This window comes from Mus musculus, chromosome 1 (assembly GCF_000001635.26).
Source record: "Mus musculus strain C57BL/6J chromosome 1, GRCm38.p6 C57BL/6J".
NCBI classification, from domain to species: Eukaryota; Metazoa; Chordata; class Mammalia; order Rodentia; family Muridae; genus Mus; species Mus musculus.
The window spans coordinates 126094960-126118750 of NC_000067.6; the positions used below are offsets into that span (position 1 = coordinate 126094960).

General features: G+C 42.3%; 1 protein-coding gene and 1 long non-coding RNA gene across 25 annotated transcripts in view; one reads left to right on the forward strand and one right to left on the reverse strand.

The window, feature by feature from the left end:
- Gm35562 overlaps positions 1–7591 on the forward strand; it is a 56855-nt gene extending 49264 nt beyond the window's left edge. For all 4 annotated transcript variants that reach the window (XR_003948707.1, XR_003948711.1, XR_003948712.1 and 1 more), the window contains 2 exons: positions 4850–5143; positions 5874–7591. This is a non-coding gene — a long non-coding RNA (predicted gene, 35562). The remainder of the gene's footprint in view (positions 1–4849; positions 5144–5873) is intronic.
- The window catches only part of Nckap5 (NCK-associated protein 5), a 917161-nt gene that overhangs the window by 181324 nt on the left and 712046 nt on the right, over positions 1–23791 (reverse strand). For all 21 annotated transcript variants that reach the window (NM_176957.3, NM_001081756.1, NM_172484.3 and 18 more), the window contains 2 exons: positions 15250–15288; positions 7585–7704 (listed from right to left, as the gene is read on the reverse strand). In NM_176957.3, coding sequence (NP_795931.2) covers positions 7585–7704; positions 15250–15288 — 159 coding nt within the window. The remainder of the gene's footprint in view (positions 1–7584; positions 7705–15249; positions 15289–23791) is intronic.

A 23791-nucleotide genomic window follows, 5' to 3' on the forward strand; every position in this document is an offset into this window, starting at 1 on the left:
GAAGAGAAAGGTCCCATTTCCTGAACTGGACAACTACTGAAGCATTCTTGCCCTCCATGTCCATAACTGGTTTGCTGATTTATCGTATTATCACTATTTGTGTAGGTGGTGTATACTTATGATGGATTCTGGTGTGCTCGTGTGTGTGAGGGCACACATGCCCATGCACGGATATGCAGAGACTGAAGGAGGATGTTTGATGTATTGCTAGATCATTGTTCACCATTATGTAAGAGAGAGGGTATATTTGAATTTATGGTTCCAGGGGTTCATGGTCCACAATGGTAGGAACAGCATGGTAGCAGGAACAGGAGGCTGAGAGCTGAGGGCTCACACCTTGAACCCTCACAAGCAGGAAGCAGAGAGAATAACTGGAACTTGGCTTTTGAACCTCAAAGCCTACTCCTAGACATATACATATATAGTCTTAAAATGTGCTGGATCAACAGTTGGACAACCACGAATATAATAGAATAATTCTTCTTCGTCCAACCCAGAGAAGAGAAGCGTGGATATCTCTGGCAAACAGTGACACAGATAACTAATATCCATGTATGTAATATCCATGTATGTATCCATGTATGTATCCATATATGTAATATCCATGTATGTATTATGAATAGTGACACTGTCTGTAGGAAAGGGAGAACAGAGGGTTGAGTAGAGAGGTCGTGGCTTTCAAAGAGACTGCTGCTGAAATGAAGTGATAATCCGAGGAGAAAGGTCCATTGGGTTTTCGAGAAATTCTCGACTGTCACAGGAAATCAGAATTCCACTATTCTGCACAAGCCCATGAACTGCTCAATCATGTGACACAGATAAGTAATATCCATGTGGTATCTAGGAGTGGGAGCATGTAAAGAGGACAACAATGACTATGAAGATGCTTGAGCGGGTGCGGTACGGGCTGAACTTAGAAAGCAGTGTGTGGTGTTTGTGAAATGGTGGCAGTGAAGAGTAGGGAGTATGAAGTTGTCTGTCAAACTAGACTGGTAGATTTATGCACCAATAATAAGGATTTTAAGAAAAAATACCATAACAGGAATGTGGCCTGGTTTTATTTCTGTTGCTTTGGTAAAAGCACGGTAAATAATACATTTCTTACTAAAAGTAATTTAGAGGAGGAAAAAGTTTATTCAGCTTATACTTCCAGGTATCAGTCCATCGCTGAGGGAAATTAAAGCAAGAACCATGGTGGAATGCTGCTGGTAGGCAGACCCTCCAGCTTAAGCTCAGCAAGTTTTCTTACACAGCCTAGTACCACCTGCCCAGGGAATGGTTCTGCCCACAGTGGGCTAGGCCCTCCTAAATAAACTAGCAACTGCCTAAGGCCATGCTACCCTAAATATACTGGATAGTCAAGAGAATCCCTATAGACATACTCACAGGCTAATTGACAGACACAATTCTTCTACTGAGGGCCCTTTTCCTGGGTGACTCTAGGTTGGATCAAGTTCAAAATAAAAGCCAATAAGGAAAGAATGAGTATAGAGTTTTACGATCCTATCTTCTCACCCCATCATCTGAAATAATTAAGAAAAGGACTAGCTAGAGCATGTACTCTTACAAACTAATGCCAGCTGTTCACACCTTGGTTCTAAGATGTCAGACCCTCTTTCCCTTGGTATGAATAACAGACACAACGGTGTTATATCTATATCCATGACATGAGTATGGGCAGTAGGACACTTTGAAATGCCAATCAGAAAGCAGAACAACAAAACAAAACAACTGTCTCTGTTTGAATACATGAGAATAAAATCCTATCAGAATAATGATGACACAGGGAAAACACAGAAGAGAGGGGAAAAAGTTAGAAATTATTCTAGAAATTATTACAATGTGGGCCCCTTCCTGTTACTGTACTGAGGAAGTTTTGAAATGTGTCTGGTCACATGTGGCCTGCTCATCACTTTGAATGGGAATCTGAATCATGGTCTTTGGGCAGGAAACATGGTTCTGTTGGCAAAGCTTATATTGCAAGCATGAGGACACGAGTTCATCCATTAGCTGCAATGGGAAGGAAACCAGGAGCAGTAGTGTGCCTTGTAATCCCAGTGCTGGAGAAGCAGAAAGGTGGGTCCCCAGGCCCAGAAGATACCTTGTCTCACAAAAAAAGGTAGAGAGAGACACCTTTGGTTGCCAAACTCACAGGCAGACAGACAGACAGACAGACAGACAGACAGACACACACACACACACACACACACACACACACACACAAGCACATGCACACATGCACGCACACGACAGATCTTTTGCTTATTCAAAGGTTCCTTAAAGAGGGACACCTGGGTACTGATGGAATCCATTTCATGAGCTTTCCAAATTGAAGCTTCCCCTGTGAGCTGCAGCTGTGTTCCTAGCTTCTCTCCGTGTGTATCCCTACGTACACAGTGTACAGAATGAGGCAGTGCTCAGCCCCATCTCATAGGAGTGTAAAAGATCAGATCAGCACAAGCTCTGGATTTGCCAGCACATGGTGTAACATGGTGATTTCTGCATGTTTGTTCAGCCACATTTTGTTATAGGCAAAGATGAGTTCTTGTTTATAGAACTTATTGTTAGAGTTTTCCTTAAGAGCCATTTAAGGATCTGAGATATAGCTCAGTGGTAGAATGCTTGTCCTATGTATATAGGCCATAAGTCAATACATCATTCCTTAACAAACAAAAGCCAAACAAATAAAGAAACTAACAAAAATGGAGCAGTTCAGACTCAGAATCCCTTACATTTAATATAATTCACCTTTGCCTGTAATTTTGTTATAGTTACACACCAATTATTTAATACGATCCTGAACTACTTGATTCCATTTGCCCTTAGAGAGGAGTTGGGAACATTGGAATTTGTTTTACAAAACTAACTCACTGATACCCACTATAGTTATTAGATAATACAGTTTGTATAAAATTATAATTTTAATTTTAAAACCTTTTCGGGGGGCAGCTGACTCACAGGACATAATATATAGAGATCTGAGAACAACTTGGGGAAATCAATTCTTTTTTCTATTATGTGGGTTCTAGAGATTGAAGCCAGGTTGTCAGGCTAAGCCCTCTTGCCAACCCCACATTATTAAGTTTGGAATTTCATAATTACCATGATGTGTACTCTATGCACAAATTGAGTTACTGAAATAATTCATTCTTGGTGAACTTCTAACCCAATGGATGAGAGAATGCTAGGATGGCTGACAGGGGGCTCTAACCACAGTGGTCAGCAGTTATGAAGTAAACAGTGTTGCTCTGTGTGACTTTCCAGAAGAGACAATGTCCCCAGACTCAACTAGCTTTGGCTATTTATAGATTCAGACAGGATTGAGATGCCAGCCTCTGACAGGACTTCAGGAGTTTATTTTCTACACTAACTTCTTGGGTCTTTAGAATTTTGTCTGATTGTTATCTGAATAAAACAGGGTCTCCCGAGCCTGATTTACAGCTACTTCTACTCCCCGAGCTATCACAGCACACACTGGAATCAAGAGAAAGCTCATTACCAAGCTCCACATTTTAAAGTTTAGGTTAGTGGTCATCAGCCTCAGCATCGGACAGAGCTGTGTTCAGTGGCTGATGTTGCTTTGTTTGGTTTGTGGTATCACTATGCTATCTAAGATGCCCTTGACATCCTGAAGTCAATGACTCTCCTGCCTCAGCCGCCTGACTGCTGTGACTGAAGGCAGGCAACACTGTGCCTGATTACCCTGCTCTACTTGTAATGACTGGAACCTGTCAGCTAGTTCTTAGATCCATTTTTTTTAATTGGCTATGACTTACAAATGCCTTTTCCTGACACAATTTATCTAGCTAAGTCACCATGAGTCGAATCATCATCTTTCTATATTGCCTTTGGGGTGGCTACATGAAATGGTTAAGAACTGTTGAGTTGTCTTCTTCAGAGGAAAATTTAAACAGTTTCCTAAAACTTAAAGGAAATGACGTGGTAGCCATGGGAAGAACTTCCTCCAGAGTCCTCAGGGAGCAGCTGTAGGGTCTGTAGTTTTTACAGCCAGGTATACACTGGTCACTTTATTGTACTCCCTCACAAAGCCTTGACACACTCTTCACAGCTACACAGGATATCAGGCATCCATATAAAAATGAGAAATTTTCAGAAAAAGAGAGAGCACAAAGTTCCCTTATGTTTATGCAAATCAGCCTCCCAACTCTCAGGCTGGATTTAGTGCTTATTCATTATCCTATTCAACAAATAATTACCAAGTGTCAATAGGTGAAAAGCAAGCTCAGGTGGTTTCTCTTTTATCTCCATGGTGAGTACATGTTCTCACTTAATCCCCAAAGCAACATCAGAAAACTACGTTGTGAGTGAAATAATGAATAGATCAACGGCAAAGCCTGCTACTTCCTCCACTGATGACTATGACACACAGGTGTTAGGCAGCAGGTGTTCTACTTTCATTTCCGTTGCTGTGGTAAAGTATCTTGACAAAAAAGCAATTTAGGGGAGAACATGTTTACTCTGCCTGTAATTCCAGGCTACAATCTATTATTGCGGGGCAGTCACATCAGGAACTTGAGGCACCTAGTCATATCACATCCACAGTCAAGAACAATGCATGTACCCATGCTCTGTGCTTAGCTAGATTTCTCTATTCTTATAAAATCCAAGGACCAAACTAATGGTGCCGCCCACAGTGGACATTGTCTTCCCACATTAAAGCATTAAAGACAGTCCATTACAGACAGCCTCATCGACCAACCTGATCTATATAGTCCCTTACTGAGACTCTGTTCCCAGCTATTTGTAGGTTCTAACAAGTTGAAGGTTAACATTAATCATCTCAGTAGTCATTATATACTATCATTGTTCTTTATGGGTCTCTTAACAGCCTGTCATGACTGTCAACTTGACATTAACCACATCTGAGAAGAAGGAATCTTAATTGAGAAAATGCTTCTGTGAGATTGGTGGCTATAGAGTATTGTCAGGATTAATGACTGGTGCAGGAGGGCCATCCACATTGTGGGCTGGTGGTCCTGGGTACTATAAGATAGCTGAGCAAACCATGAGGAGCAAGCCAGCAAGCAGCAATCCTCCAGGCCTCTGCTTCAGTTCCTGATTCCAGAGTTCCTGCCTTGAGTTTCTTCCCTGACTTTCCTTGATGATGGACTACAACTGAGAGGTAAAATTTGTGAAAGAGGTGAAAATTGTTTTTTGGACATGGTCTTTACCACAACAATAGAAAAGCAAATTAAGGCACAGGCTACCTTTAGCAAGGATTCCTTATTGTAAGATGGCTCATGAAGTGAAAATTCCTTAGTGAAGCATATAAATTTTGATAACTAACACCGAGTGGATAGCAACTGTGGTTTGTGGATAGTCTGATCATCTGCCCTTGCCACTTAAATACGCATGTCAGAAATTTGTGAGGACCAATGTAAAAGCTGTACTGTCTCTGGCACATGTGTTTGCTCGATAAATAAACCATCAGGATTTATAAACAGGGACAGCAGATCCTTAAACACTGTTCTAGAAAAGCCTTGAGTTAGAACAAGCAAAACCAAAAAATTCATGAGCAGGCAACAGCTGTTAAATGTAATTACAATATCAGATCTTGATTGTAAAACTGCAGAAGAAATGGAGTGTCTCACAAATTCCTGATCCCCAACGACAAACACTGAGGGTGGTCAGGTCCAGGAAACAAAATGGAGACACACGGTTTCTCCCTGTGGCCTGCCAACAACTTCTGAGCCGTAAATTATAAATTATGTTCCAACAGATAAAGCAGAGAGGAAATTAATTTCTGAGATGAGATCGACTTTGTAATTCAAAGAGCTCTTCTATTTGAAATTAGGGGTGGGGCTACCTCTTGATACTGTTGTACTAACTCTGCTTCCTTCTATGGATTGCAGCCTTTCATCATCCCATAGAGGAGTACTGAGGTGTTTACGCCAAAATGCAGAGGATAGATGAAGAACTCAACCACTGAGAAAATATTGCAAGGAAATTTTCTAATGATGATGGGAATGCTCTACTTATATACTGTCCAATGTAGTCTGAGCAAGGTTTGTACTCCGTGGTATATTTCTAGTGGAGTTCAGGAAGCTAACTTTAACTTCATGCAAATTGTATGTAGTCCTGGTGTGCGTGTGTGTATGTAGGCCAGAGACTATCCTCAGGTGGCATTCCCCACGCTGCCATCTATCTTTTGGAGAAAATGTCTCTCTTGATTGGCCCACACCTTTCTGAGCTGCTCAGTGAGCTTCAAGGATCATCCTTATTAGAAATACAGTTGTGTGCCATAACCATTTTTATTTTTAGGGATGCCCTGAGCATAGCTCTCCATGCTTGCAAACAAGTAATTTATACCCTGAATATCTCCCCAGTGTTTAGTGTAAAAATTTCAAGTAGGAATTTAAATAACCCATCATAGACCACAGACTATGGCTCTGCTGCTGGCCAGTGCAGTCTCAAAGGTCAATAGGTACCTTGTCTATCAGACCAAGCAACTTGTGAGTTGCCTTTGATAAACTGTTCGGACCCCTGTGAATCCACACCACTGCCTCTGACAGCACAGACCAGAAAAGCTCTAAGCAGAACTCGGGCAATCCGGTCTGAATAAACGTGTACATTAAGAACTGCAGTGTGGGAAGGAGCAGAGGTTAACTCTCCAGCCTCCTATGACAAGTGCCTGTCCCCTACCATGTGGCATTTCTCTCATGCTCCCTCGGGGTTGGTTTCAAAATTCGACAGTTGTGTGCAAGTTGGGGAGGTACCTCTGGGCAGATTGCACAGAGAGCTCGCAGACAAAGATCCCGAAGAGTGGCTGTCAGTAAGACACAGTCCAGGAAGCGAGGTGAGAGGACCACAGAAAGTCACAGGTCGCAAGGATCCCAGCTGCCACTTGCATAATAGCGAGCTTGAAGTAAAGGTGTGTGCTTTCAGCATTCCCTAAAACTTCTCTGCTTGTCACAGAATGGGAGGGGACAATGATGCTCTGCAGAGCCATCATATCTCAATTCTGTGTCATGGTTCCACTTAGCTTAGTGGAGAATATGTTGTGTCTCATGTGTGTGTTCATTCAAGTCTGCATACATACATATACACTTGGATGTAGAGGCCAGAGGCCAGAGGCCAGCCTTAGGTGTTGTTCCTTAGGACTCTGTCCTTGTTATAGGAGACAGAGTCCCTTGCTTTTGTCTGGAATTTGCCATTTGGCTAGACTGGCTGGACAAAGAGCCACCTGTCTCTGCCTCCTTAGTACTGGGAATAGAAGCACATGCCACCACACCTGGCTTTGTAAATGTAGGTTCCAGGGATTAAACCCAGGTGGTCATGCTAAGCAGGCTGCAACTGTGGCATCTCCCCAGCCCAGAGGACAGACGTGTCTCATCTTCCCTTTGACTGCGGACTCTTCTTTGGAGTTTTTTCTTTATGAGAAAGTAATTTTCCAAAGTATAGAATTTGAGAGACAGTCACTTTTAAGGACACTTGAGACAGTGAGGCACTGAGATTTTGGTGCAATATGCCTTACACCTGGGGAGGCTGGCAAGCTTTGAGTGTAAGCAGCTTCCTGCCATGTGCTTTTTAGGAGCAAAGGCAGTTTTCCACATAAACACATACCTGGAGAAGCACATCAGAAGCTGGTCTGACTCGCTGTTGGAACAGGAGGCTGAGTGCTCGGTTCTGTTGCTCCAAGTCAAACACTCTTGTTTTCAACTTTACACACTCCTCCCTCAGATCCTATAAAAAAAAAACCACAAAGAGAGAAAGGAAAGTCTGACCAAAAGATGCCTCTGCATATTACAGCTATGTTTTACATGATACCTCAGACACATTAGGAAAAACTATCATTCTATTCTTCAAAGCTTCCAGAAAAATAAGTCACGAACAACATTTTCTTCCATGGACCATTGTCTGATGGAATTGTTAGGTTCAGGGAAGACCAATCGTACAAAAATAAAGAAAGAAAGCACCTTGAAATCAGAAATGCATTAATGTGGTCCGCTATTTTTGAAGGCGGTAAATCTTAGTGATATAAAGTCAATTTACATTTCTACCTATATATTATGCTTTTCCAATGTCTTCATAAAAGCAGTCATAAAGTACAAACCTCGAGGGCAACAGTATTTTTACAATGACTAGAGAACGGATGAACTAAAGAAGCTAGCACTTTAGAAGGAGCCGCTGGTGTCATTTAGGGAAATGAATTGAGATTGTCAGCACTGTGACTCACATAGTCACTGATGCATTTAGTTGAAAGGAGTACCTCTGACTTAAGGTGTGTGTGTGTGTGTGTGTGTGTGTGTGTATGTGTCTGTCAGTCTATCTTTCTCTATACTGTGTTTTCTAGAGTACCACCCAGGAAACTTGGTTAGAGAAACAGCACTCTTAGATCATTTGCTTGACACAGAATGAGAACAAAAATCCCAAAGAATTTATTAAGTAAACCAATAGTTTCCAAAGCAGCTGCATTTGAGGTTTTTTGTTTTTTTGTTTTTTTGTTTTTTTTAAGGGAGGGTGCAGGTTTGCCAGTGGCTTGGACCTTGCTTAGTAGGTAGCAAGTCTTAGAAATACTTGTGTTTCCATGTCCTCAGTGCTGGGATTACACGTGTGCACAACCCTGTCTGCCTCTAGCACATGCAGTTTGGGGATGAGTTCCTTATGCCTGCAAGGCAAGCATTTTGTGGACTGAGCTGTCTGTCTAGTCACAAGGAAAAGCATTTAACCTCCTTAGAAGTGGGAACAAAACACCCTTGGAAGGAGTTACAGAGACAAAGTTTGGAGCTGAGATGAAAGGATGGACCATGTAGAGACTGCCTTATCCAGGGATCCACCCCATAATCAGCATCCAAACGCTGACACCATTGCATACACTAGCAAGATTTTATCGAAAGGACCCAGATGTAGCTGTCTCTTGTGAGACTATGCCGGGGCCTAGCAAACACAGAAGTGGATGCCCACAGTCAGCTAATGGATGGATCACAGGGCTCCCAATGGAGGAGCTAGAGAAAGTACCCAAGGAGCTAAAGGGATCTGCAACCCTATAGGTGGATCAACATTATGAACTAACCAGTACCCCGGAGCTCTTGACTCTAGCTGCATATGTATCAAAAGATGGCCTAGTCGGCCATCACTGGAAAGAGAGGCCCATTGGACACACAAACTTTATATGCCCCAGAACAGGGGAACGCCAGGGCCAAAAAGGGGGAGTGGGCGGGTAGGGGAGTGGGGGTGGGTGGGTATGGGGGACTTTTGGTATAGCATTGGAAATGTAAATGAGCTAAATACCTAATAAAAAATGGAAAGAAAAAAAAAAAAGAAAAGCATTTAAATGACCACTGTATCTTGCCTGTCCTTCAAACAGGTTGTCTGGGGTACTCTGGGCTCAGTCCCAGGGAGCAAACACAGTCAGTTATCACTTTTGTACCACTGTTGGGAGCAATTGCTTTCAATAGTTCAAGCCCTTCCAAGACCTTCTCCCCAGCTCACGGTCAGGGGAGCTGCTGAATAGGGCCTTTGGGGACTCCACAGTTGGCTGCCTCCCTCCCAGGCTGTGGTACCGGTCCTTTGTGAGTTCAATGGTAACGCCCGCTCTGATAAGGTCTGAACTTAAAGCTCAGATTCAAGGCTCTTCAAAATCTGGCCTCTTCCTGCATTTTAAGGTCCATCTACTGTTGTCTTTCAGAGCAGTTTCCTAACTTCCTTTCCTGGCCCCCATGGTGACTGTTCCCTTGTTTAGACCCCATCAAGCCCTCATTGTCTCTGCTACAACTCAATGTATAAAGCACTTTGTGTTCCTGTCATCTTCTTGCTATAGACCTGCCGGTCTTGTCAGCTAACTGACATATCCATAAGAAGAAAAGCCACAACACAAGCACAGTCCCTTTTCCACTCTCTCTTACGCTCGCTTTTAATGCACCACTGCATACGGTACGAGCGTGGTAGTGTTCTTGTTTATTTGTTGTGTTTGTTATAAATGTTAGAGGAGATGAGGCTGTCAAATCCCCTGGTAACCTGCATAATACAGAGAACTCAGGTTTGTCAGCAAGTCGGGTGGGTGGATGTCTGTTCTCTGCTATGGACAGTGATGGGCTCACATAGGCCCTGAAAGGTAGGGAGAGTACCAGGAGGCAGCACGCTTTTCCAGAACTCAGGGATGATCCACCTTTATTAAAAGACTTTGTATGAGTGTGTATGATGTGAGCTCTGTGTGTGTGTATGTATTCATGTGTGCTTGTAGGCATACATACATGTGTATAGAGGTCAGAGGACAACCTGGGTTGTTGCTTCTCACTTTCCACATTTTTAAAGATAGGCTTTCATTGCCTGATGCTGACCTTGACTAGCTCTGGAGCTTCTGGGTATTCTGTTCTCTGCCTTCAGTTTCCTCGAAGGATGCTCAGATTATAACACATATATTACCATGTTCAGCCTTAAAAGGTTCCTGGACATATGGACACATGTGCACATACTTGAGAGGCAAAAGTTTTATCAACTGAGCCATCTCTTCAGCCATATCTAACCTGACATTGTGATATGAGTTTTTCACTGTTCACGACTGTCTTGGGACATAGGCAGATCACACAGCTTGGGCATACCTGGCCTACATGATAGCTGTTAGAAGCCTGGTCTATATCAACCTTGGTCTGTATCAACCTGGGCCTCTGGAGATACAGGGCTGCTGAGGCTCGGCGTGAACAGGCACCGTCATACTCTGAAGCATGGGTTCTGTTTATGGGGGCAAAGAAATCTTTCTGAGCCTTGCTCCCTGTACACTGCATGCTCTTTTCATCTTTTCTGGTTAAGTGTGTGAAGCCCAGGCATACAATGTTTCTAGCTGATCTATGTCCCCAGATGCATGGTTGGAATGAAGACCCTAGGAAGCCAGCACAGAGGGCAGAAGCATGTATTCTGGGCACGGACACTCCACATTTTTTTTAAAAGGCATTCAACCTCTGCCTATCACTTATGCTAATTTATGTTGCCAGCATGCACATAACACTCTCTGCTCCCAACGCTAATTGTTTTCACTACTACTAATTAAGTAATTAATAAAACCTGACTGTGGGGCAGATAAATATTAATAGTGCCCATCGGCCAGGAAAACACAAGCACTTGGACTCTAAGGAGGCACCAGGGAATACACACAGAGAGGTGTCAGTTTGTAAAGAGAAATGGGAGCAGGAGGCCACAGTGTTGAAACTGCCCAGCAGCACAGGGGCAAAGCTAGGCAGTTCTTTGGGTGGGTAAGATAACAGAAATGAAGATATCTTCTGCTGAGTTTTTTATTTTCACTGCTTTTTGGATGGATGTGTGTACAGTGGATGGGTATAAGTCAGAGGACAATGGGAGCCATTTTTATCCTTCTACAAAATGGTCCTGGGAACTGAACTCAGGTCACCGGGTTTTTCCCACTGAGCCATCTCTCCACACTCTACACAGAGTATTTTTACAAACACCTGAACTTCAATGTCCACTTGTATCATTTAAGGAACAGTGAAGGTTAATCAGTAGTAACACAGGCATCAAGCCTGGGGACAATTTGACTGTCCAGCCCAGCACGTGGTGGGAGGGAGATAGCTCTGTGTAGTTCACATGCCAGAGCCCTCTTGTTGGTGTGGCTGGGCTGTTGGTCTCAACAATTCTTGCTAAGACTTATATTAGTTTAAGATTGCCCTCAAAAGAACAGAAGCCACAAGAGAGAGGCCTTTGTGTGTCATAAGAGATGGCACATCTTAAAACTGGATCATTTAGGGATATAGAGATGGCTCAGCAGTTAAGAGCATGTGCTCTTCCAGAGGACCAAGATCAGTTCCCAGCACCCATTTTAGTCAGCACACAACTCCCTGTAACTCTAGTTCCCAGAGAATCAATACCTTCTGGACTCGGGAACAGCACTAACATACATATACACATGCGTGCATGCACACACATATGCACACACATGTTTGTATGATGTTAATGGAGAATGATATAGTTGTTTTTACATTTTTGTTTTATGTTTAAATTACTCGTGGTGTGTGTGTGCAGACATTTGGAATAAAAGAGAAAAGTGACAGACAGAAATCACTGACAATTTCTGTCATATAACCTGTGTCAACTACATCTGTTTTTGGAATTAATTTTCTCATTTGCATGTGGGTTGCATTTATTCCCTCCCCCTAATTATCTCTTTTTTGAGATGGTCTGCTGTAGCCCAAGTTCCCTAAGTATTCAAGCATGACCTTGAACTTCAGATCTTCCTGCCCCTCTCCAGTCTGTTGGGACTTCAAATCCTGTGCTACTGAGTCAGGCTTATGCATTACTGAGAATGGAAAGCAGTGTATACCAAATAAGCCCTCTACCCACCAAGCTATATCCTCAGCTCTGTTCTCTTCATAACTGAAGGGAGATCTCTGTCTTTTTAAAACAATTTTAGAATCCTATAGAAACCTGGAGGTGCATATTTAGCAGGATGTGATCCTGAGGACTCTCCAGAGACCCCTGCATGTCTTCCTGTTTGGTGAATTTCTTAGGGCATGCTGCCCCATGGTAGCTCTTCTCTGTGTGCCTACAAATCCACCCTCACTGCAGAAGACGGGTGTGTTTACCAGCTATTATTTGGATTTGTGTGGCTACTTTTTGGTGGCTGACCTAAGGACCTGCTTTCTTCTGCACCAGACCCCTGAGGCACCATTAAAGAGGGCAAGAAGAAGTGTTTCAAGGGCTGTGCACAGGGCTGTAGAGGCTCTCCCTTTGCTGTGGAATAAAGGGAGCACAGAGCAACCAAGAAATCAAAGGTTTCAAGAGACAAGGGTACCTAGGCACACTGTGGCAGAAATCTGGGTTCATCCACTGGCATCTTATTTTCAGCTTCTTCCACAGTAAAAGAACAACCCATAGTTTTCTGGACATCTACTTATGGTGAAGGCCAATTTACCAGTTTTCTTGGGTGTGGCTCTGTGATGAAAGTCTTTTTAAGGAGATAGATTCATGGCCTTTGGAAGCTTCTATAATATCAACTTCCAAGACAGCTGGGGGCTAGTGCAATGGCTCAGCAAATAAATTTTAAGCCAGTATTCACATGATGGAAGGAGAGAACCTCTGGTATACGTTTTCATATTGAGGTGTGTACACATCCATGCATATAGATAGATAGTAAGTAAATAATATATGTAAAGATTCTGTTTGTTTTTAAGATAGTTGGTATGCTACCTTCTACGAACTCTTCTTCTTCTTTTTTTTTTATTCTGTTGATTGGAATGCAAGCACAATGACTGGAGCTAAAGCATCCATTTTGGACCATTACTCAGAACTGAGAATTGTGGCTTCGTCACAAATGAAAAAAATGAAATTAGAGACATTATGGACTCAGAGCTGTAATAGCAGCCCTACATTGACTACCTAGTGACTTATTAATGAAAAAGAGATAGTCTTTTTAGCTTATGTCAGCCATTTCTATTTTACAAATCTGTTCCTTATAACAGAACTCAACGCTAAATGACATACTTTAATATTTTTATTTATATGATGTTGATATCAAATGTGAAATAGTTAATAAATATTTGCTAAAAGAAAATTTACAGAGGTCTAGCAAAAATACCATCATAGTTCATGTGCAGTATAAATTTAAATAATATTTAAGAATATCTGCAAGACAGGGTAGAGGCCTGATAAATTTCTTTTCTATTAAGACACAGTAGCACAAATTACTTGGTTCTTCACAGTCACATGCTTCAGGGGAAGCTACAGAAGCTGGGAATCTTTTAGAAAAGTTGATACTTTGAAGAAATTTTTAGAATAAACAAAATCTGAGGGAACTAGAGTTGAGACTCAGTGAAAGGTGGTTAGGATAAGAATCACTGAATACAATGTACCAAATCTGTCAAATTTGGGAAAACATGGATTTATTCAGTCTGGTTGTGATTCCCATGGTTATTAAAGACTGTCTACTATATAGACAGGATCTAGAATCATCTATGAAATAAGCTTTCAAAATACCCATAAGAGCATTTCTAGACTGAGAATATTGTGGTGGGAAGACCCTCCCTACATACAGGATAACCATTCCACGGGCTGGGGTCCTGGGCTTTATATGAAGATGAAACAAGCCTATGGCCAACACTCATCTCCCTAATCCTCAGCTCTAGATACAATGTGGCCAATTGCTCCAATCCTAGCTGTAGGTACAATGTGACCAGCTGCCTTATACTACCCCTGCTATGATTTCTGCATCTTGTTGGACTGAATACTTGAACTGGAAGCCAAAATAAACCACTCCTTCCTGAAGTTACTTTGGTCAGATATTCTGTCACAACAATGAGCAAAGTAATAAATAATTCTGGCTCTCAGGTCCTATGTGTGAAGACTGAATGCATAGACAGCTGGAGAGATGATACGAGATTTTATGTTTATTTTGTAGCCAAGTAACTCTTCCTACCTTCTTATCTCAGATTTCCCCTATGAGCTTGAGATCCAAGGGTGTTATATACATGTCCACTCCATAGAAAAAGGATTCAAGCTTTAGGGAATTAGAACACTTTTGTAATCTCAAAGACCTCTTGTTGAGTCCAAGGCCCCTCTCAATAACCCAAGAAGGCTTTCTTGTCCTAGGAGCTAGAATGACCCACCAACTTCTTTAGTTTGCTTCTCAACATAAACCCAAGAGTCTGCTATTTCTTTCAGGACCCAAAAGTCTTTCATTTTGAAAAGATTTCTGTACTGGTCAGTTTCATTGTCAACTTGACCCAACCTAGAGTCACCTGGAAAGAGTCTTAATAAATGGATTGTTCAAATAAAGGTTGTCTGAGTGCATATTTAGGGGGTGCTCTCTTAATTTCTAAGTGACATATTCTAGCCCACTGTAGGCAGTACCATTCTCTAGACAGTGAACATGAAGTGTAAGAGAGGATAAAGCTATCTGGGATCAAGAAAGCAAAAAGCCATGTCTTTACTTCCTCTACTCTGGACTATGGGTAAATTAATGCCAGTTCCTGCCTTGACTGCTCCACACTGGGCTGTAATCAGGATTTTAAGCCAAATAAATACTTTCTGTGACTATGTGTCACAGCAACAGAAGAGAAACTAGGACAGCTTCCTTTCATTTTCTCAAGAGCTCAAATTGTATGAATAAATCAGCTATGTGTTGGTATTACTTCTTATGCAACACACTCACTTGCAGCTCCAGCGTAAGTAAACAAACATCAAAGTCCCACCACATCTATGATCATAGTTCCTTGGTTGGGCAGTGTAATGGGCACTCCATTCACATTAGTACTTAAAGTAATAGGCAGAAGGTACTCCTACCTTTTGAGTGAGTAGAGCTCGAACAACTTGGTTGGCTACCTGTAAAAAAAAAGAAGGAAGTTGTTGGTTATAACCGACTATTAATGCATACTCATTTACCAAGTCCTTCACAGCTTCCAGCCTGTAATGAGCCCCTCGTAGTCCTCTTCCCTCTCCCCACAAAAGGCCTTTCTCTGCATAACAAGCATGTCCTTCTGGGTAATATTTTACTATATCCAAACGTGACCTTGTGGCTAATTATGATGATTCAGCTGGGAAGAAAATTCACACCTTGACTTTCACATTTCCATATTTAGGGAAATAATCTCTTTTCATATACCCTCCACAAAAGCTACAAAAACAAGCAGTAAGAGAGCCCATCCTAATGATCTGTGCACAGTTTCCCCGAGTTGCTGGTAATCATCTCTGTTGATACTTCTAGTCCTTACCTGTCTTACTGCATTTAAAATGACTGGCAACAGAGAAAGATACACAGATGAGATAGGGCAGCCCATTTCCTGTGTTGCCCATGTCTCTCCTCTGTCTTCCCCTGCATCTTGCTCTAGTGTTTGCCACTTGTAATAGAGACTGGTAGTTGATAAGTTTTTCCACCGTAGAGAAATTCCATTTTGACTTTGGGGACTGGGCACATCCCAGCTTTGCTTTCCTCCCATATGACATAGTTCCAACTAGCAAGATATAAGCAGATTATTTTTCCTGGGTCTAGTAGAGTCTGTAAGAAGAGAGGAGGCAATGGGCAGTGGTGGCACATGCCTTTAATCCCAGCACTTGGGAGGCAGAGGCAGGCAGATTTCTGAGTTCGAGGCCAGCCTGGTCTACAGAGTAAGTTCCAGGATAGCCAGGGCTATATAGAGAAACTCTGTCTCGAAATGCAAATCAAAACAATCCTGAGATTCCACTTCACACAAGTCAGAATGGCTAGGATCAAAAATTCAGGTGACAGCAGATGCTGGCGTGGATGTGGAGAAAGAGGAACACTCCTCCATTGCTGGTGAGATTGCAAGCTTGTACAACCACTCTGGAAATCAGTCTGGCGGTTGCTCAGAAAACTGGACATAGTACTACCGGAAGATCCAGCTATACCACTCCTGGGCATATACCCAGAAGATGTTCCAAATGGTAATAAGGACACATGCTCCACTATGTTCATAGCAGCCCTATTTATAATAGCCAGCAGGTGGAAAGAACCCAGATGTCTCTCAACAGAGGAATGGATACAGAAAATGTGGTACATTTATACAATGGAGTACTACTCAGCTATTATAAACAATGAATTTATGAAATTCTTAGGCAAATGGATGCATCTGGAGAATATCATCCTGAGTGAGGTAACCCAATCACAAAAGAAGTCATTAGATATGCACTCACTGATAAGTGGATATTAGCCCAGAAACCTAGAATACACAAGATACAATTTGCAAAACACAAGAAAATCAAGAAGAAGGAAGACCAACGCATGAATACTTCATTCCTCCCTAGAAAAGGAAACAAATCCCCATGGAAGGGGTTGCAGAGACAAAGTTTGGAGCTAAGATGAAAGGATGGACCATCCAGAGATTGCCCCACCTGGGGGACCACCCCATAATCAGCCACCAAACGCAGACACAATTGAATATGCCAGCAAGATTTTGCTGAAAGGTCCCTGATATAGCTGTCTCGTGTGAGGCTATGCCAGTGCCTGGCAAATACAGAAGAGGAGGAGGAAGAGGAGGAAGAGGAGGAGCAGGAGGGGGAGGAGGAGGAAGAGGAGGAGGAGGAGCAGGAGGAAGAGGAGGAGGAGCAGGAGCAGGAGCAGGAGGAGGAGGAGGAAGAGGAGGAGGAGGAGGAGGAGGAGGAGGAGGAGGAGGAGAAGGAGAAGGAGAAGGAGAAGGAGAAGGAGAAGGAGAAGGAGAAGGAGAAGGAGAAGGAGAAGGAGAAGGAGAAGGAGAAGGAGAAGGAGAAGGAGAAGGAGAAGGAGAAGGAGAAGGAGAAGAAGAAGAAGAAGAAGAAGAAGAAGAAGAAGAAGAAGAAGAAGAAGAAGAAGAAGAAGAAAAGAGTCAGAAAACCACTCCTTCCTTCTGTGTGGGGCTTAAAAGTGATTAACAGATTGAGAACTCAGCTCTCCAGCTCATGGTGATATCCTCAAAGGACAAAACACTCAAGCAGGCTACACATATGCTATGAGAAGATTATGAAATCAGTCTTGGTATCCATGAAATAAATAAAAAAATAGTATATCTACACAATGGAATATTATACATCTATAAAAAATGAAATCTCGTTGGTAGTAAAAAATGGACAGAATTAAAAAAAATAATTCATACTCAGAAAAGATAAAATAACATGTTTTCTCTCATGTGTGGAATCAATATTTTTAATAAAGGCATGAAATTGGATGGAGGTCTATTTGGGAAGTGAAAGAGGATCAATAGGACAGAGGAAGAAGGACAAGATAGAATAAGGGGGAGATGAATATCATCAAAATATGTGTTCTGTATATGGAAGAAATGTTGTAACAAAACCTACTGTCTTGTATAATTCATATATCATAATTTAAAAAAATAATCTCTGCAACAACAGTGGCTCTCTTGACAACAAGCATCACAAAGCATATTTACGTAGAAAAAAGAGAAGGCCTTGTGCTAATCTTGTCATGGTGTCTACTGTCTGCTGCTGTAATTCCACTGAACAGGCACTGGGGAGTCACTATTATTCTGAGTTTCTTGCAACATATAGCAAGCATAATTCTCAGCATTATATTGTATATGAGGCAAGGTTGATATGTATATCTGCCAATCTAGAACTCCCAATGTAGCCAAAAATGACCTTGAACTTCTGACCTGGACCATGTACTACCACACCTGGTATGTCATGCTGGGATAGATCTCAGGGCTTTATACATGCTAGGCAGGCACTGTATCAGGGGAGTCCTAGCCTGAGCCTTCACTAATATCTTAACAGAATTTTAATTTTCTTCAAGCATCTTGGGACCTCAAAGAAAGCTAGATTCCTCTTCAACCGAAGACAAGAATCATAATTAAGCTAAGCCAACATTGGCATTCCGGTCCATCTCAGTGCCTGCTAGAGGGAAATGCATGTAATGTGAATCAAGCTAAAACCACATGGAAACCTAGCAGTATCTCTAGGTTTTCAAAGATCTGACAAGCCCTATACACAGTTCTTCAGTATTTCTCAATGTATGTTTTAAGATCATATTTTTATTGAACATTTAAAAAACACAATAAGTGACACCCATCGTTAACCTTCAGCATCACCTTGAAGTAAGGTACCATATGGTTACTCTTGATAAAATTAATTATGATTAATTAAAATAGGCAGGCAAGGCGTAGTGGTCTATGCTAATAGACTAAATGCTGAGGTGGTTGAGGCAAGATCTCAAGTTCAAGCCCAACCTGGACTACATTGGGAGATCTGTTCTTCAAAATCAATATCAAGATTTAGAACTTAATTAGTTATATATGCTGTATATACAATATAATTTGTATGATACTGTGTGTGTGTGTGTGTGTATGTGTAAACTTCCTATTACAAAACATTGCCTGTCTAACTGAATCTGACAAACATTAAAAACAAAGTTAAGGACCTAGAGCAGTGGTTCTCAACCTGTAGGTCATGACTCCTTTGGGGATCCAGTGACCCTTTCACAGGGGACACCTAAAGCCACAGGAAAACACAGATATTTACATTACAATTCATAACAGAAACAAAATTACAATTGGGAAGCAACCATGGAAATAATTTTCTGGTTGGGGTCACCACAACAGGAACTATACTAATGGGTCTCAGCAGTAGGAAGGTTGGGATCCACTGGCACAGAAAGCTATTTCAGTGGTTAAGAGAGATAGCGGCGCAGTCATGTTTACTGAAATTCAGATTCCCAACACCCACATAAGGAATGGGATGTGCATGTAAACACCTGTAACCCCAGCTCCAAGGTGGGTGGAGATGAGAGAACTAACGGTGCTTGCTGGCTTCTAGCCTAGTCATGAAAAAGTAGAAAAAGTAAACGTGTGGTTCAGGGAGAGACCGTGTCTCAAAGGAGTAGGTGGAACATGATAGAGATGATATGATATATCATATCCTCTTCTGTTCTCTTTCTGCAGTCACAGGGACAAGTACCCCTACACACACACACACACACACACACACACACACACACACACACCCTGCTCATTCATACAGAAACACATGCAGAAATAAAAGAATAAATGCAAACAATAAAGTAGATACTATAGAATATAAAGTACACTTGTTCACATCCATTTGTCCTTCAGTCATTCAGTATGAAATTTCTAAACATCCACCTATGAAACTGGACCACCGGGGAATGGCCATCCATAGCAAGGATATAGGAGGCTGGCGGTTACCATCACACCATTAAACATGTCACAAAGTGTACATATGTTATCACTATTGTGATTCTCAGATTCAGCCAGAGATTGCAGGGCATTTTCTTTCATCTACTTTTGCACTGGGTAACACATTTTTTCTAGGGGATGCTCAGCTCTGAGAGCCTGACTCTCATCATGGAATATTTTGTGTGTGAATGTTTTCATAGGGCTTAATTGTTTCTTAACTCAATATTGACAAAACAGCACATCCTTCACGACAGTTGGCTACCAGCAAATCTCGGAGAGAATTAAAACATAAGCTAGCACTGAGTTCTGGGCAGGAGGCATTTATGCCAGAAGAAGTAAATAATTAGAATCAAGACCATCCATAATTTATTAGTTAAAGTGTATGCAAAAAGGGTACTTTGCCCAGTAAAATGTTTCCAAATTTACCTTGTTGACATTAAATAAACATGGAAAGTTTTTCATTGAAACCAAATAGTCTTGTCTGTTGTATACATTTCTAACATGTATGGCTGGCTGAGTATGGTTGGGTGAGTCTGTATGCACCATGCATTTGGAGACAGGAGACTGACCACAGCTGGTTTCCCCCATCACTGTATCTCTTTGGTTTTTGAGTCAGAGTCTCTCACAAAAGCTGGAGAGCTTTGATTTGTGTTCCACACTCTGGCCAGGGATCTGCCAGCCTCCACCCCTAACCCTGTGGAAAAGCACACAAAAACACACCTGGTGTTTTATGTGGGCTCTGGGGATCAAACTGAATTATGCCTGTGTAGCAAAACACTTTACAGACTAAGACCTCTCCCAGCCCCCAAATCTTGGGAGGTTTTAAACATTCATTGCAATTTATAAGTAGCTGAGAGTTTAAAGTCAAACAATACATCACCTCTTTTACTGTTGGCATATGAAGGAAAATAGAAGACGTGAGCTGTCTATGTAGGCAGAATTGGAGAACAATACACAGAAGTTAATTCAAACCATAAATAATTTACTTTAAAAAACTCAAGACTTGGATTTGATTTACATGCTCATAAAACTGCCGAATATCAATATTTTCTTTTCTTCCTCCAAACTGGTTGCTCTCTTAAGCCATTCAGTGTTAACAGTGGTCACATAAAATGGCTGTATCCATGATTTAATGGGGGACATAGAGTAATATCCTACCCTTAACAGCCCACGGGAGGAGATGTGCTATATCTCTGCAATCCAGCTCCTTGCCTGGTGGGCTTACGGCCTCTGTATTAGACACTGTTCCCTCTGGCATGCTCTTTGGACAACTGTTTGCTTTACCTGAAAATTGAACAATATTTCTGTGGCTGCTGACACAGAGGTGGAATCGCCAGAAGGACTCAGGGGTTCTCTGTGGAAGGGAGGTACGAACGCTTCCCTCTCCAAGGTCAATAAAGATGGCTCCTTAGGGTTCTTGCTGTGTTCATGCCTACCCCTCCCAGGTGCCCTGACAGAGCCAGCGCTGGGATGTGTGATACCTTCAGTCCCTAATAGGCTCACATGATGATACCTGGGACATACCTCTACCCATAAGGCTCTCGGAATCTGCCCTCAGCTCTTTGGTAGCAGAAAATCACATACTGCCATGCCCAGCTAATGAGAACAAATCACTACCAGGGGTACCTGCCAGCTTCTCTCCGAAGAAAGGCAGAACAGCAGATGGCCTGGGCCGGAGGGACCTGAGGTACTCTGAGTAGAGCTGACAGCACTTCTGCTGCTGGCTTGTGGGACAACCTTGCCCAGGTTTTCTGTGGAGACCTCCCAGCTCTGGGCCTAGGAGGCAAAGCAGACCTTCCCTTTTTCTCTTCAGTGGGAATTCTGTCAGAAAACTGATATTTCCACCCACAGAATGTCTTAGTGCTCCCCTGCACTAAACACCAAGCAAACTGCAAGGCTTGCTGCAGTCTCCACCTCCTCAGCAGGGACTGTTAGGCTCACTCCCACATCTGATCTGGCTGTTTGTTTGTTTTCATGCTAGTGGTCCTTTTTCCCCTAGGCACTTGCCTTCCAGAGACACAGAGAGAAGGTAAGATTGCTGACCTTTCTGTTATTTGAGTCCAAAAGAACTCTCTCCTGGGCTGTGAGAGAGACCAAGCTAGGGAATTTTCAGCCATTTCTTACCTAGTTGACCTGCCCACAGGGATCCCCTGAGGTGGAGGGCTTAAAGCTGCAGATTAGTCCTTAGAGGGGAATGAAAAGTCACTGAGCCTAACCAGCAGTCCCCTGTTGCCTACTGCCTGTTGCTCCCTGGCTCTGATGGGAGACTTCATCTTACAAAGCAAATCTTACTTCAACAAAGTCACTACAATCCAGTTGAAAGCAAGAGTGTTTTTGAAAATGCACTCTGGAGGGGTTCCCTGTCCTCTCGAGCACTGGTTACTATGAAGAGGCAAGAAGGAGATGAGAAGAAGGAGAATATCTGCATATGGTCACTAGAAAGACTTGAATCCAGAGGCTGTGGAGATGGCTCAGTCTGTAAGTGTCTGTCAGATCCCGGTTTTATTTTAAAAAGCCAGGCATGGGGCTAGGGATATGACACGGAGGTTGAAGTTAAGAAAAAAAAAGTATGCAAATGTGAGGACCAAGTATGGATACCCAGAAGGCCATGCAAACGACAGGTGGGCATGGTAGCCCATTGGTGATCCCAGACTCATTCATTGGAGAGAAGAGATCCCCATAGCCCGCTGGCTAAGGAGACCAGGCATACTGACTGAGAGACTCTGATTCAATGATTAAGGAGGACGAACAACTGAGGATTACTCCAATGTCAACCGTGGGCACATGCATGTATTTATACTCATCTGTGCTACACCTATGAAAATCTCTCATTCATATATGTGTATGTGTATATATATATATATATATATATATATATATATATATATATATATATCACACAGAGAGACACACTAAAAACAGAAAGAAGAAGCCAAGTATGTGGGCACATGTAAGCTTAACCATGGGGAGGTAGAGATAGGCTTATCCCTGGGGCTATCTAGCAAGCTAGCCTAGCCTACCTGGGGAGTTCTAGGCAGGTCCCATCTCAAAAAAAAAAAAAAACAATATGCAAAACACCCGAGGAATGACATGTCAGGTTGCACTTTTGCTTCTACACACACAGTGCTTGCACACACACAAACACACACATGTGTACACACATGCACATACACTTAGGGCCACAGAAGCTTGTACATCTGTCATAAACTAATGTGCAGTGAATGAGAAAGACAGTGGCTTTCTTCATTCATAAAATGTGGGAACCATCTATAGTTGTGAGAAACGTGTGAGGTGACTATGAAGTCAGAGAAGCCACCTAGGCAGGGCCAAATGTAGAGTAGTCATTCTATCAATAGTAAATGGCAGACAGGAGAAGCTCAGGGGGCAGGCCACTTGTGTCATATCAGAGTGAAGAAAATGAATTTTATCCATAAAAGCATGAGGGGTGTGTGTGCACTCATGACATGAATGCATAAGCCAGTGACAAAGCACTCTCTTCCCTTTGTTTCTGAGGGTTGAATTTTGAAACAGGGTCTCATGTAAGCCCAATCTGACCTCATAGTCTCTATGTAGCCAAAGATGACCTTGATTCTGAGGCATCGAGATTCAGGTGTGTACCAAGATGATGTTCTGGGGATAGAACTTTGCGCAGGCTATGAATGCACTCTACCCAGTGAGATTCAGCCTTAGCTGACATTCATTTATTTTGTGGAAGAGTATCAGGTAAAAATCAGAGAGCTACATGCTCACTACGCTCCAAGACAGAGCAGCTGTGGCAATGTTTGAATCCAGAGTCTTCCCTAGCCAGAGTCCATATGGCCTCTTCAAATTCAATTTGGTCTTTAAGTATGTCTACTTATTTTGTTCGTAGTATTTATTCTTTGGATTGTGTTTAGGGTTGGTGCATAATAAATGCCTGTTTACCTCCTCTGAGGAGATAACGGAAGGCATTAGTCTAAATGCATATGTGGGATTGCAAGAAAACAATTTGGAAATTAATTTCCTGCTGTTCCCTCTCCATCCATTCATTTAGTCATTTAACAAACATGCATTAAACACTTCATGTGGGCTCAGAATTATACTGAGCCTTGGAGTAATAATGGCAAACAGGATGGAAGCATTGGCCAGAGGAGTCAGGCATGTTCTCAACTGAGCACCAAAGGCTGTGAAAACCAGCCGGAGCA